Source organism: Vicugna pacos, chromosome 11, assembly GCF_048564905.1.
Source record: "Vicugna pacos chromosome 11, VicPac4, whole genome shotgun sequence".
NCBI classification, from domain to species: Eukaryota; Metazoa; Chordata; class Mammalia; order Artiodactyla; family Camelidae; genus Vicugna; species Vicugna pacos.
In genome coordinates, this window is record NC_132997.1 from 54,455,085 (window position 1) to 54,469,872 (window position 14,788).

The 14,788-nt window shown below is 34.5% G+C and overlaps 1 protein-coding gene across 4 annotated transcripts in view; it reads left to right on the forward strand.

The window, feature by feature from the left end:
• CTNNA3 (catenin alpha 3) overlaps positions 1-14,788 on the forward strand; it is a 1,353,918-nt gene that overhangs the window by 908,910 nt on the left and 430,220 nt on the right. For all 4 annotated transcript variants that reach the window (XM_031682182.2, XM_072971428.1, XM_072971429.1 and 1 more), the window contains one exon: positions 12,127-12,283. In XM_031682182.2, the coding sequence (XP_031538042.1) occupies positions 12,127-12,283 (157 nt within the window). The remainder of the gene's footprint in view (positions 1-12,126; positions 12,284-14,788) is intronic.

A 14,788-nucleotide genomic window follows, 5' to 3' on the forward strand; every position in this document is an offset into this window, starting at 1 on the left:
TCCATTTTTCTTAATTTTACTTGTCCATCTATGCATTGGTAATAAAAAAGGCTTTAATTTTTTTGTCTCAGTGCAACTTGAATAGACTATAGAACCCTCCCTTACTTATGCTGTATGTAGTATAATTGCTAAAGTATTTCTCAGTTGACTTTCCATCTTGGATTCCTTCTTATTTTCCTGTTCTGACCTCTAGCTGAGAAAGTTGCATAATTCAAATCTGAAGAACTTGCAAAATGGCAAATCTTTGAGTATGGCAATTCAGTGGGGGGAAATACCATTTTAATGTTTACCTTCCTTTAATTCTAGTCTCTAACACTGGGCATTGGATATTTAAATAGGGAAATCCTTGTGAGCTAGTTCATTGGCTGATATTCCTCAGCTTCAAATGTCCCTTTATATATCTTAATATGAAGATTTGATCAACACTTTTTCTGTTGAATACAAACCTTATCATTGCCTCTATTTTTTCCTATGATTCCTGTGTGCAGTTATAAGAAAACCAATATGGACATTAAAAAAAATCATTTTAGGTACTAGTATAAGAGTTCCTTGTAGGGATGGAATTATTCACTTGGAAATAGACTTTATTAAATGTATAGGCCTGCCAAGTAGAAGAAACCATAGACTGGAGCCCTCGTTAAATGGGAAGGAGATTCTCCTTGACATTCTGCATGTGCTCTGGGGAAATAACATTAAAATTCCTGCTTTTTAGTAAAATGAGAGGTGTGGATCATACATTTATCAAACGAACTCAGTGTTCACTCTGATGAACATCCCACAACATAGTGAGATAAATACTCAAGAGGAAAAAAAGGACATTGTTTTATGAGAGTATATCAGCAAGAAAACAGACCTAGATGTGATAAAGCTTCCCTGAGGAAGTGATGCTTGATGTGAGCTCTGTTAGACGAATAGAGTTGCCTGGAAAGAAGCAGCAAGTTAAGGGGACTAATGGTAAATGATGGTAGATAAATAGACAGATGTCAAATATTTTCAGGTTTTACGCCAAGTTGAGCACTTTTGCATTGATCCTAAGATAAAAAAGGGAAATGGAAGCTTCATGAATTTTTTAATTTGGAAATATTAGTTTATAGAGAGTGGCTGGGACCAGGGTTAAAGCTACCTCAATTGTTCCACTGGGAGTTAATGGAAACATGGAGTAGATTTGTGACAGTGGACATTGTATCCAAGAAGCCAAAATGCTAAGTAAAGGACATTAAGGAAATTTCTCTTTTAGGAACCCATTAGAAAGAGTAAGAAAATAGTACGAACAAAAGGAATAAGAGAGGGAGAGAGAACAAGTCATCCTTGAGTATTTTAAACTAATTTATTCCCTAAACCCTATGTGCATATCTTAACACATCTTGGAAGCTCAGGGAAAATACTGCTTTTTATGATTTGGATTTTATATACCTGTTTATCTTTATTAAATATTTGTGCATGACTTGTTCACTTAACACTCTTAAAATATTTCTGAGTCTAGCCTGTCTAATTTTTTTTTACTTTAAATAAATAGTAGATAAATAGCAAATAATCTTCAACAATTAAAAAAGTTAAATCTCCTAATGTTCCATGAACTCTTTTTAGTTCATGGCTTTAAATAAGACCAAGTAGAATGTTCGGAAAATCCAAATACATGGAGAAAATGTCTAATCCCAAGCATTCAGACATTGCAAATATGTGGTTTTTTTTCTTTTTAAATTTTGCCAACCTCTTATTATAAAATACATTTTGACAATTAATGAATAGCTTGCCTTTTGCCTTTATATTTATATGAAATTAGATGGTTCATTAAAAGGAACTTTGTAGATGTTTCTGACATAAAATTCCTTTTTTAAGAAAAGGAGATTTATTACTTTGGCAACAATACCAAATACATCTTTAACTCCTCTACTTGAACCCAAATGATTTGGAAGATAGTAGATATTTATTACTACTACAAATTCTAAACTTATTAAATATCTGAGTGGTGGATTATAATGGATCCAAAACTCTGTTATCATTAGAAATTATTTTCCATTGCCTTAAGTTGTAATATAGAATATTGGTTTAAGAATTTTTTTCTTTTCTAAAGCAAATTTTCTCTTTAGTTTTATGATACAGGTAAATCACAGAAGTACAGTGTTTCTATAGATTCAATATTCCTTGAATTTTGTATTTGTTTAACAAAGGGGCATTTTTAAAATTAGTATGTCAAAATGACTGTTGAGCATATGAAAATTGTAAATTCTGTATGTCTCTGTGTTTGTGTACACAGTGTTTAAATTCCTGAGGTATTCTTTTTTTTTTCCCTAACTATCTACATTCAAAACATTCATAAAAGGTCTAACTCTGTGCTAGGTGAATATTAGTTGTTTTATTTAGTTGACCTAATTAAATTCTGCCAACATCCTTCGTAAAAAACATTTTTTATAACCATTACAGATAAAGGATTGAGGCTCAGAGAACATGAAATTTGCCTAAAATCACACAAAACTAATAAGTAATGGAGCTGGATTGAAATGTGGAATCATACCCCAGATTCCATTTCCATTTGTCTATAAAACCTACTTATTTTTATATTATGCCAAGTAATTCTTTGATATTCTTTTCCTCACTCATTTACTTATCTGATTTAATAGGTTGTCCTGTCTTAATAATTAGTGTAGAGGATAGGAAAATAGTAATTTGATTTTCATGAAAAATAATTGCCTATTACAGACCTTCTAGAGAGCATACATTTTCTATAACCTAAATAGTCCTCAGTTGAATTTTTCTCCTTTTCTCTAGCAGTATGGATTAAGATGTATGAAAGCTTATACTAGAATATAGTATAACAGCCTACATATAAAAGAAATATATAGGCTTTCATAGAATGCAGTATACTCCCAGAAGTCAGTTTTACCCCCTCTCTTTTTAAACATTACTTTTACCCCTAGAGTAGGTTATCTCAGTTTCTTATATGTATATTCAAAGGCAAGTTAAAGTCTCATCAAAAGGTTCCTGTGAGTAATCCTGTCATGCATGAATCATCCCTTCATGAAGTAAGGAGATTACCACATTGTTAGGTCAGAGTTGAATGCAATCTAATTATTTATGAACCTGTGAGAATCATGACAAGTTATGTCTCCTTACTACTACCCCTCCCCAATCCCTAAATTCTGTAGTTATTTAACACAAATATCTAACTGCAGATTCTTGACAAATATTACATAGCTTACTCTTAAAATGCAAGGATAATTTCCATAAATGAAGTATATAGTATAAAAGAAGACCAAAAAAAGGTTATCAAAACTAAGGAAATGTGGAAAAACCAACTTAGAAAGTGAGAAACATTTGGAAGTAGAACACAATTTAAGCCACTAAGAAAAGGATGCACAGATTTGGAGCATTGAATTTGATGTCATTAACATAGTTGCTATGATTCCAAAATTATTACAGTGTTATCAATTTAAGTGGATGTCATATAAATTCCCTTCACATACTAGCTTAGATGTACTTGAAGTATCATATATTTAGTTATTTTAATTTTCTCTACATGCCATGACACTGATTAATCATACCTATAGGTACTTAGACATAAGTCATCTTTTTTAATCCACAAAGTGCTTTTGTGATACTAACTAAGATTTTTAAGATTATTTGTATCAGCGCCAATATTGAAATATCTCAGGAAAATTAAATTACATAGATTTATTTTCACTTTTAAAGTAACTGTTTTCAGGAATCTTTTAAGAGAAGCATATACATCATACATACCATTAAATCTGCACGTTCAAATCTGAAGGAATCTGAGAGGTTCCTTCCTAACTCAAACATTGCCCTCCCACTCCTACCCCAATGCACACTTACCTCTGACTTCTGAGAAAACGAGCCCTGGAAGAGTTACTATGACTCTTCTGTGTGTAAAAAATCAAAACTCTAACTTAAGACTCTTGTTTTACAATCTAGAGTTCCTTCTATAACTTTGCACAGATTCTTTGATCTCTTTGTATTTACAATGTCATACCAGTAAAATGAGAACATGGATAAGACCTTTTTTATTGGACTAAAAACATTGATTTAAATGAAGTACCTAGAAACTGTGCCTGGAACATTGAAGGGTCCCAATAATGTTAGTCTTATGATTGCTATACTATTTTTTTCATTTACAACTAAATTTTAGAAATAAAATAGAAATTCTTTTTCCCAAAAATTGTCACATCAAAGGGAGGTTGGAGGGAAATTAAGTCACTTGTCTCCACAAAGGATTAAATATTGTAGAACATTAAAAAAGTCCTCTTCTATTTTCCCAAAGGAAGTAAAGTCAGTACTTTGTTATCAAGATAGAATTCAGATGAAATATTGCAGTGAAATCTGTGTTAAGTTTTTCCTTTTTATGAAAAATGAAAGATTTGGCTGTGACAAACCAGGCTGTTTGAGGCCTGAGCCTCATACAATTTTGAAGTCCTTTAAGAAAACTGAGTATTTATTTACAATGCAAAAATAAATGACAATTAGTTATTAATTTTTACATGTTGACAAATACAAAATATCACAAAATTCAGAAAATGCTAAAAATATTTGTATTATTATCTCCCAGTCACACATCCATGAAAGTTTTTCTTTCCTTCCTTTCTTTTTCCTTTTCTTACTTTTTCTCTCTCCCCCTTCCTTTCTTTCTTGCTGCTACCTACTGTTGATCAGCTCCTAAATAACAACAACTTATTTTATAATATCACTTTTTGTAGAGAAACTAGGAGGATGATTCAGTCTTTGTTTTTACATAGTTTGTTGAGGAAAGAGGGACCTGCACTTAGGAGAGACAAGGTTCTGTCATGATATGATGTCAGTACCATATGTATGAGGGTAGTAAAGGACATACAAGGAAGTAACTCTAAGCCTTTTAAAATTTGCCCACTAAACCCATACTAAAAACCGAACTCCCCTTCCTTAGCTATATCCCAAAATACCTGTGGCAAATTGTACTACAACAAATGACCATATGAACACAGTTCTATGACCTCTCTGGGGCTTTTGTATGTTGCCTGTAAAAGTGAGAGGCCCTGAAATACAAACTTCTGTTATCTGGAGGGAACCGAAGAAAACCTTGAGATAGTCTAAAATTTATAAATATTCTGAATCTAGTTTAGATGTTTGAGTTTCCTGAGGCTGGGACAGCAGAAGCCAGATACAAAGTGGAAGGGGCTGGCAAGAGCTCTCAGCAGGTCCTTGGGGTTCCATGTTCTACTTCTTGAACCTCCCTGAACTCCTGCCCTTCTCACTTGCTCACAAAATCCAATTCAAAAAGCCCTCTCTTAGAGACCCAAATGGGAAAGGAAGAAGTGAATTATCACTTTTCATAGATGACAAGATCTTATATTTAGAAAACCCTAAAGATTACACACACACACACACACACACACACACACACACACATTCTTAGAGCTAATAAACAAAGTTGGTAAAATTGCAGGATGTCAACTCAGCATACAAAAATTAAAAATCAGTTGCGTGTTCCTACACACTAACAATGACTGAAAAGAAAATTAAGAAAACAGTTCTACTTAGAATAATATCACACAGAATAAAACGCTTAGGAATAAACCAAGGAGGAGAATGACTTGTATGCTGAAAACTATAAGGCATTGCTGAAAGAAATTAAAGAAGACTTAAATAAATGGAAAGACATTCCATTTTAATATATTTTAAGACTTAACAGATGACAGTACAATCCAAACCAATTTGCACAGTCAGTGTAATTCCTATTTAAGTCCCCAAAATAATTTTGCAGATATAGGCCAAATATACCCTAAAATTCATATGAAATCTCAAATAACAAAAAGAATCTTGAAAAATAACAAATTTGGAGGACTCACACTTTTCTAATTTCAAAGATTATTACAAACGACATTAATGAAATCAGTATGGTACTGGTATAAAAACAGACCTATAGACTTGTAGACTAAATGGAATAGAATAGATAGGCAAGAAATAAACTTCTGCATATATGGTCAAATTACTTTCAAGAAGGGTCCTGAGACCTTTCAATGGGTAAAGGGTAGTCTTTTCACCAAATTGTACTGGGAAGACAAGATATCCACATGCAAAAGAATGAAGCTGGACACTTACCTTGAACCATATACAAAAATTAACTCAAAGTGGATCTGAGGCTTTAGGTTTTAGCTGAGGATCTGACAGCTAAAACTACAGAATTCTTAAGAGAAAAGATAGAGGGAAAACTTCAAGATATTTAATTTAGCAATGATGGCTTGAGTATGACACCAAACATACAGGAAGCAAAAGAAAAAACAATTGGATTTAATTAAATTGAAGAATATATGCATCAGAGGATACTACCAAAAGAATGAAAAGGCAATCCATAGAATGGGAGAAAATATTTGTAAATAATATATATGAGAATAGATTAATATCCACAAAATGTAAAGAATTCTTAAAACTCAACAGCAAAAAATTAAACAATTCAATTAAAAAATGAGAAGTTTTGAATAGACATTTCTCAAAAAAAAAATGTAAATGGCCAATAAGCACATGGAAAAAATGCTTAACATCACTTATCATTAGAGAAAGACAAATCAAAACCACAGTGAGATACCACTTCACACCCATTAGGATGGATATTATTATTAAAAAAAAAACAGAAAATAAATATTGACAGAGATGTAGAGAAATTAGAACTATTGTGCATTGCTGCTTGGAATGTAAAATGGTCCAGCCACTGTGAAAAACTGTATGGCATTTCTCAAAAAATTGAACTTAGAATTACTATATGACCCAGCAGTTTCATCTGTGGGTATATAACCAAAACATTTGAAAGCCAGGATTTGACCAGATATTTGTACACCAATGTTCATAGAAGCATTATTCACAGTAGCCAAAATACGGAAACAACCTAAATGTCCAGCAACAGATAAATAGATAAGCAAAATATGTTATGTACCCACAGTGGAACATCATTCAGCCTTAAAAAGGAATAAACTTTTGATACACGTTAGTGCAGGGATGAAACTGGAAAACAATATTCTACATGAAAAGCACACACACACACAAAAGTTCAAATATTATATGATTCCACTTCTATGAGGTATCTAGAATTGTGAAATTTGTAGAGACAAAGTAGAGTAGTGGTTACTGGGACTGAAGAGAGGAGAGAGAATAAGTTATTGTTTATAATAGGTACACAGTTTCCTTTGAGGAAGATGAAAAAGTTCTGGAGATGAATAGTGATAATGGTTGCATAATACTATAAATGTATTTTATACCACAGAATTTTAAACTTCTAATGGTTAAAATGGTCAAATTTATGTTATATACATTTTAACACATACACACACACACACACACATCATTTTTTTTTCCCCATGACAGGCCTTATAATATTTTCTTCAGTAAGGCCCCTTTGGTTTTAAGGATCACAGACTCACTCTTGGTGTCCTGAATTATTGTAGGACGACTACAGGAGACAGTATGATGTGGCAGTGAGCGTGAACTTGGATCAGACTCAGTTTCTCCTCTTAATAACTGGATGGTCTTGTCTGAAAAATGGAAATAATGATACTGAGTCATGAAAATTAAATGGGTTTAAAAAAATTAGATGTGTTAATAGAAAGGGCTTGGAACAGTGTTGGGCACAAAGTATAGACTTTTGAGTGTTCATACTTATTATTATTGTCATTGCTATTTTTTTCCTGTGGACTTTTAACTTGAAATAGGATGCTCCCATAAAGAGTCCACTCACAGCTCTTTTTGGTTCTGAGTATTGTTTTCTCTCTGTTGGTGCCTGTGACTCTACAAGGTTTCTTCTTTCGACCCACTGGCTCATTTTACTCTATACGTTTTTTCCCCTTTACCTCATAACTTCAATCTATTTATAGTTTCTTCTTCCTTTCAGCTTTGGCTTGCTCAGCTTCCTCATGGCCTTACCTGCATCAACCCCCTTTGGTTCTGATTTTTACTAGATGGCTTCTTATGTATATTTTCAGCTTGGTTTACATTGCTAACTAACTGTTTCTCTCTAAGTTCTAGTTCAGATTTTCCATAGAAATTTGAACATCCTGACCTTTGGCATCATACCCATGACCACTCACTGGCCAGCCGACAGGTTGCCTATCCTTGAATTGTGTGCCAGGCTCTGATGGAAACAGTTTTGAAGAGGGAGAAAAATGATACCAAACTTGACTCTCTGTGGCTCTTCTCTGAGTGGGCTATGAGTAGAACAGAGTCTTTTAGGGACAGTTTGTGAATATGGCAGTAACTCTGATTAGTATGAGGATACCGGTGTGATCAGGAAATGGAGCTGACGACAGTATGGCTGGAATGGAGGCTAAAGTGAGGGAGGGTATTACGGCAGAGTGAAATGGAGCGAAGGGCCAGCCTGTGGAGGTTTTTAAACTGTAAATAGTGAAAAGGAATTTAGATTTTATCTTTGGTCAACTAGGACTCCATCAAAGGTTATTAGCCAGGGTGGGACAGTATCACTTGTGCATTTGAAAAAGAAATATGTTTGTGGTAAGGAGAATGGCCTGGAGTTAATAGGGACTGGAATTAGGAGCCTATTTCAAAGGCTATTAAATAGTCCTGTTAACATATAACAAGTTCCTGAATTTAAAGATACTGTTTCAAAGGTGAACTGACTGAGTAGGTGATTCACAGGCTTAAGGGTGGTTCTGAGATGTACATACCCCAACCATAATCGAAAGATGCCTCAGAAAGTAACATAATTCATTTCAGATTTCAGTCATGTTTAGTCATGCGTGAAGAAGATTTAAGGATAGTCTTCCCCCTGCCCCCTCTAGACATGTAACTAAAATGCTGAAGAGTATGCACTGGGATGGAGATTTCTTCTGTCTTAAAGATGGTTTGCACATCTTCTCAGTTTTATCTGCTTTTAGATTTAAGTTAAATATCAGGAGAGTCAAGTTGGATAAAGTTTTCTCATAGTGTGTGGTGTTGAATCAAATAAATTGAATCAGCCACAGAACTGAAAATGTCCTTAGAAAATGCAACCTGTGTTATCGTCATGATTCCATATCCCCTTGATGGATCTGCACGGGTACTTTAAAAGTCTGCACAGAGTGTGAAGGCGTAATGTCGGCACAGCCACGTGTGTACACAACTGTCCAATTGCAGGGACAATGACACACCAGAGACTACAGCCGCTGCAGTGTACACAAACATACATTGTAAATTAATAGGTTAATCGAGCTCTAAAACTGAAGTCCGGGGATACTGCAGAGTTGTTATGTCTAAACATAGTGTGCGTTTCCTTAAAATTCAGCATGTTCCTCTTTCATAAAAAAGAAATAAGGGAATATCAATATAATATTTTCAAGCAACCCATTTCTCCCCTCTTCCACCTCCAATAATTTGTTGAAAGTCATGTAAGTAAGGTGCAGTCTTTGGGTTACTGAGTAGAAAAAGATTCTTTTTATTGTTGCCATTACATTTTGGTGAAGTCAGACTCCTGTATCCAATATTCTGCTACACCAATGACTCATGTTTTCCAAGTTCAAAATCTGTTTTTAGTCCTCATTACTCTTGACCCTCCTATGGCATTTGATATTTTGAAAATATTGTCTTCCTCATCTTGACTCTTTAATACCTCATTTTTCTACCTCTTTGATGATTCCTTCTCTCATCTTTATCACTTCCACTTCATTCTTTCCTCGTACATGTTGGTACTTTTCCAAAGATGTGTTCTCTCCTCCCTTTTTCCCTTGTTGTCTTTGATTTTCTTACAACTCTATTACGGTCTCCTCTCTGCTGAACTTTCCTCAGAAGGTGGACTTAGACTGTACCTTGCTTTTAGGTCATTATTGCACATGTTATTGCCTCTTCCTAAATAGATATCGCCTTATACTAATTTCTTCTTGTTTTTCAGACTTCAGTCCTTTGAAACATCTTTCCTTCTGGAGATGGGTACCTCTCCCTTGTGTTATAGGGCACCTTCTGCTTTTCAAGAGCCCCTACATTATAGCACTTAACTTATTTCAGTGGTTCCCAAACTGGGAGCCCCAGACCAGTAGCATCACTATTACCTTAGAACTTGTTAGAAATGTAAATCCTCAGGCTCCCAAACCCATCAACTGAATCAGAAACTCTAGGGCATGGTTCAGGAACCTGTTTTAACAAGCCCTCAAAGTGATTCTGATACAGGCTAAAGTTTGAGAATCACTGATGCATTGCAGTCATTTGGCTTTTGGCTGATTCCCCTTCTAGATGATGAGCTGTTCTAGAAACTGTGGTGGAATCTTCTTCACTGTGATATCCTTTGTATTCAGTGTGGAATCTGATACATTGTTGCTATATATTATTAATTTGTTTCAATGCACGAACAGATAAATAAATGAATGAAAACTTTTTTATGAGCTCCAATTTCACATCTTTGATTGGCCACTACGTAATTTGTGTGGAAAGTCAACTTCCGTAATAGGGAAACTGACATCTAATATCCTTCATTACCAGTGTTCTCCAAAACAGTTGCACACATCTGCTTCTACAACTCTGACTGACTTTTTAACTCTCTGATCTCTCCTTTTCTGTCACTACTATAACCATTCTCTCCATTACTCATGGAAAACGTAATCACCTTTCTTTGAAAAAATAACTTCCTTTGTTCTGAGTATACAACTGACACATATTCATCATAGAAAATCTGAAAAATTCAGTTATACACACAAAATCAAATGAAAAGTACTGGAGATGCCACCAATCGGAGAGAACCATTGTTATTTGTTGTTATTAATCAAACTTTTAGTTCTAGCGTATTTGCTAGAAAGGCTATTCTATGAAGATTGATGTTTTGTAATCTGCTGTTATTAAACTATCGTGAATATATTTCCATGTCCTTAAGCATTGTTTTCCACAGATTCATTAATGTTTGCATGACATTTTTGTCAATTATTGATCTATCCTCATCTTCCTTTAAATTACTGAATGTCCTATCAAAACTTTTCGTTACCTCCACCATTGCAATCCAAGCTCTTTTTCACTCCCGTAACCTGTTGCAGTAGTGTCCTATGCCAAATGAATTTTTCTAAAGTGTAATTCTGAGCAAATTGCTCTAAAGTCAAAATAAGGCCAAATAAGGCCACTGTCCTCAGCAGGGCAGTCAAGGACTCCTTATGCATACCAGGTTCTGGATGAGACTGCTCACTGTCCTTGCAGCATTTCCCCTGTTTTCTCGCCTTTTGAATATTGCCACTTCTCTGTCCACAAATTCTCTCCCACCCATGATTTTACTCAAGTGTCCACTTCAACGCAAAGCCTGCTAAAATAGCAAACTTCCTACTCTCACCATCAGTCCACATCTTATCCGCCTTCTCTGCTCTATTTTGTCTCCTTAGTTCTTACAACCATCAAACTAAATATATATTTTACTTATTTAACTTGCTAATTGCCTGTCTCCATTAACTGGAGTATAAGCTCCATGAAGACAATGCTTTTTGCCTGTTTCTTCATCATTGCCATATCCCTGACACCAAGAACCATGCTTGATAAATAAAAACACACTCAGAATATATTTGAAATATTGAATGATGAGTGAATGTACAGATGAATGAATACAAATAATGAATATCTACTGGTAAAATTCTTGAAGTCCTCAAAAAAGTCAAAGCTTTTATTCCAGTGATTTGCATATAGAGGGCATTCATTACCTAGTTGTGCAATGTGAATCCAAAGGGCCAGTTAAACATTACTGTTTCCTGAACCTTTTCTCAGAACTTCTGCTGAAGGTGATCTTTCTGCTCTATACAGACTATCAATCATTATTTGTAATTATGGCATATATTTCATACTGAACTGTAGTTACATGTTGCCCTTCCCATTGAGTAATACATAAGCTCCTTAAAGGTAGATACGAGGTATCTTTGTATCTCCTGCAGTTCTTAGTGCCTTGATGCTCAGTAAACAATTCTAAAATTAATTAAATTACCCAAAATAATATTCAATATTATCAAAACCGAAGAGTTTTCAATATTATCAAATATTCAGTTTTCAATATTATCAAAACTGAAGAGTTATGCATCAGGTCACTTTACCTGCTAAAGATGAATGTATCTTTTTTTTTTTTAAGAATACCTGTCATCTGCACAATGGTAACTATTCCCAAATAAATCACTATGTGAACATTGTACATCTTTACAGATTATTAATGCTGCACTTGCTTTGGCTGCAAAACCCAAAAGTCAAGTGGTCAAGAAAACCATGGAAATGTACAAGCGCACATGGGAGAATCATATCCATGTCCTCACTGAAGCTGTAGATGACATTACAAGCATTGATGACTTCCTTGCTGTGTCTGGTATGTTTTTAATTTTTTAATTTATACATTTGCTCTTGTCAATTGTCTGAAATGGAATAACACTGAATGTAAGTAATTTTGTGAAATATTATAAGAATTTAAAAAAAATGGTAACCTTTCTGGAAGCTACAATCTGCTACATAAGATCTACTCTAGGATAATGAGCCTCATGCCTTATAATCCATACAACTCAACAATTTACACTGTCTCTAAAGAAACTCCTATTCATGATTGCATCTCAAAGCATTGCACAAAATCACTTAAAGCAGGAAGGCAGGGGGGCTTGTTTGCTTTAACTTATCAAGGAGGAAATCTTTCTCAGATGCCTTGCACTAGATTTTCACTGGTCGTAGGTCATAACTTTATCCTATACCTGCTCGTGGACCAATCAATGGCAAAAAGAAGTGTGATGGACTTAGAGTGCTGATAAATGGTTAATGAGTGACTAGGGGCCAGAGAGAGGAGTAGTTCTAATTTGTAGCACTTGCTGATTTCTGTGACATAACTACTCCCATACTGGTGGATCTTCAGCTGCCACCATCAGGCCGCTGAACTCTGAATTGGGAAGAGATGCATAGAATAGCTCTTGTGAACGGGTATGAACATATCCTAGCAGACCACTGGGCTTAGACTAGGCATAATTCAACCTTCCAGACTAGTGACTTACTATAAAAACAAAATCAGAGTTTTATCATCAGAAAAGAAGGAGAGATAGTATTGATTGGAGAAAAAAATGTGTTTGCCCCAAACACTGAGTGGCGTCCACTGCTTTCTCAGGTTTCTGTGTCTTCATAAACTTTCCTTGTGATAGTTTAGCATGTGCTCCAGTGATGTTTCCTGTTACATCATAACTTTTCCACATCTGTTCCCATCAATCATGGCTTCTCCTCTGAGACAGAATTTGAGTCTATGTGATAAGGTTTGAAAAACTCTGTCTTTCCAGCCTACAACAATGCCTGAAATCCCCAGTGTTAGTTTTCCATGGGGAGATATAAAAATATTTAAGATCTCTGTTTAAGATGCAAAATTTGGAAGAGAAAACATTAACACCTACATCAGGTTTTTGAACCATTGCATTAATTGACTCATAATGAACTATAATCCCAAGGAACTGAATTTAGAAGAAGTCAACTTTGATAGAAGAGGGAATGACTTGGATCATAAGAGCTATTCACCAGTTACTGAGAACTAATTCAGTGTGGGAGTTTGTGAAGATCTGACCTTGGTTTCACTTTCATTACTCTTTCATTCATTCATTCTTGAAATATGTATTGCATAATTTAAAGTGCTAAATCCTACAAAAGGTACTGGAGATTGGATAATGAGTAAAAGTTAGTGGAAAATATAACCTGAAGGAAAGTGTGGCAGTGGAGATTATTGAATATAGGGGACCACCTGAAGAATGGAGGATACCATTGACAACGGTTTGGAATTTTCTAAAAAAGCGATTGACCACTTACTGATTAGAATTAGCACTGTTGTTCCTTTATAGTAAAAGATTTTCTCAATTTAAAGATAACATCCTACTGATTCTCAGTTAATTATCATATTAGAGGATGCTTGAAAATCTTCTTTATTCCATGTCCTAAATTCCTCTTTAATGTGTCTACTTTTCCCCAAGTCCATTGCTATTACTCCAGTTCAAACCACTGTCTCTTACCTGAATAGCTGCGTAATCTTTCTAACTGAACCTCCTGCTTCCAGAGTTTTGCTTGAGGGCTCTCAGTAGGTATTAGTTGAATGAAGAAAACAGGTATTTATTACTCTATTTAATTTTATGCAAGATTAATTTGGGGGGATTTACGTCTTCTGCTTTCATTAAATGTGTTCAGCCTTGGGATGAATATTTCTAAAAATCTTCAAGTTATGAAAAATAACTTTAAGCATTAATCATCACAATGTTCTGTGACTTTGACTTAGTGACTCAGATATAACTGATACTGCCATCAAAAAGTCACTAACAGAGACCTCTGGATTCATGAAATTGTAGTGAACATGTTCTTTGGCTTTTACAAAGTTGTATCTGAATCATTTGACAGAGGAAAATGAAAGTTTTTTTCCTTCATAAACCAATACTAAATAAATACATAATAATAGTGGCAAGACACAGATGTTAAATTAGTTGTGCACAAACTAAGCACTATTAAATCTCATATAATGTTTATGGAATAGGTGTTGGGATAAAAGATGACCCATAGTACACACCTGGGCAAAGATAAATCATATAAATTATTATCAATTATGTATTACCATGCATTCTCTTAGGTATCTCTTCAACATATACCCACTTGAAATTTTAATTGATTAAAGGCACCAAAGCATGAAGTACATTTATTTAAAATTAAGATTTGAAGTCATATTCTGCAAAAATGAATTTTGATGGGTGTATTGAATATAAATGATAGGCAAGGCAGTATGCTGGGAAATGGAGGAGGATCTAAAGAAGGAAAAGGCACAGTGTTTGTGCTTTTAGGGAACTCACAATCCAACATATATATATCAGAC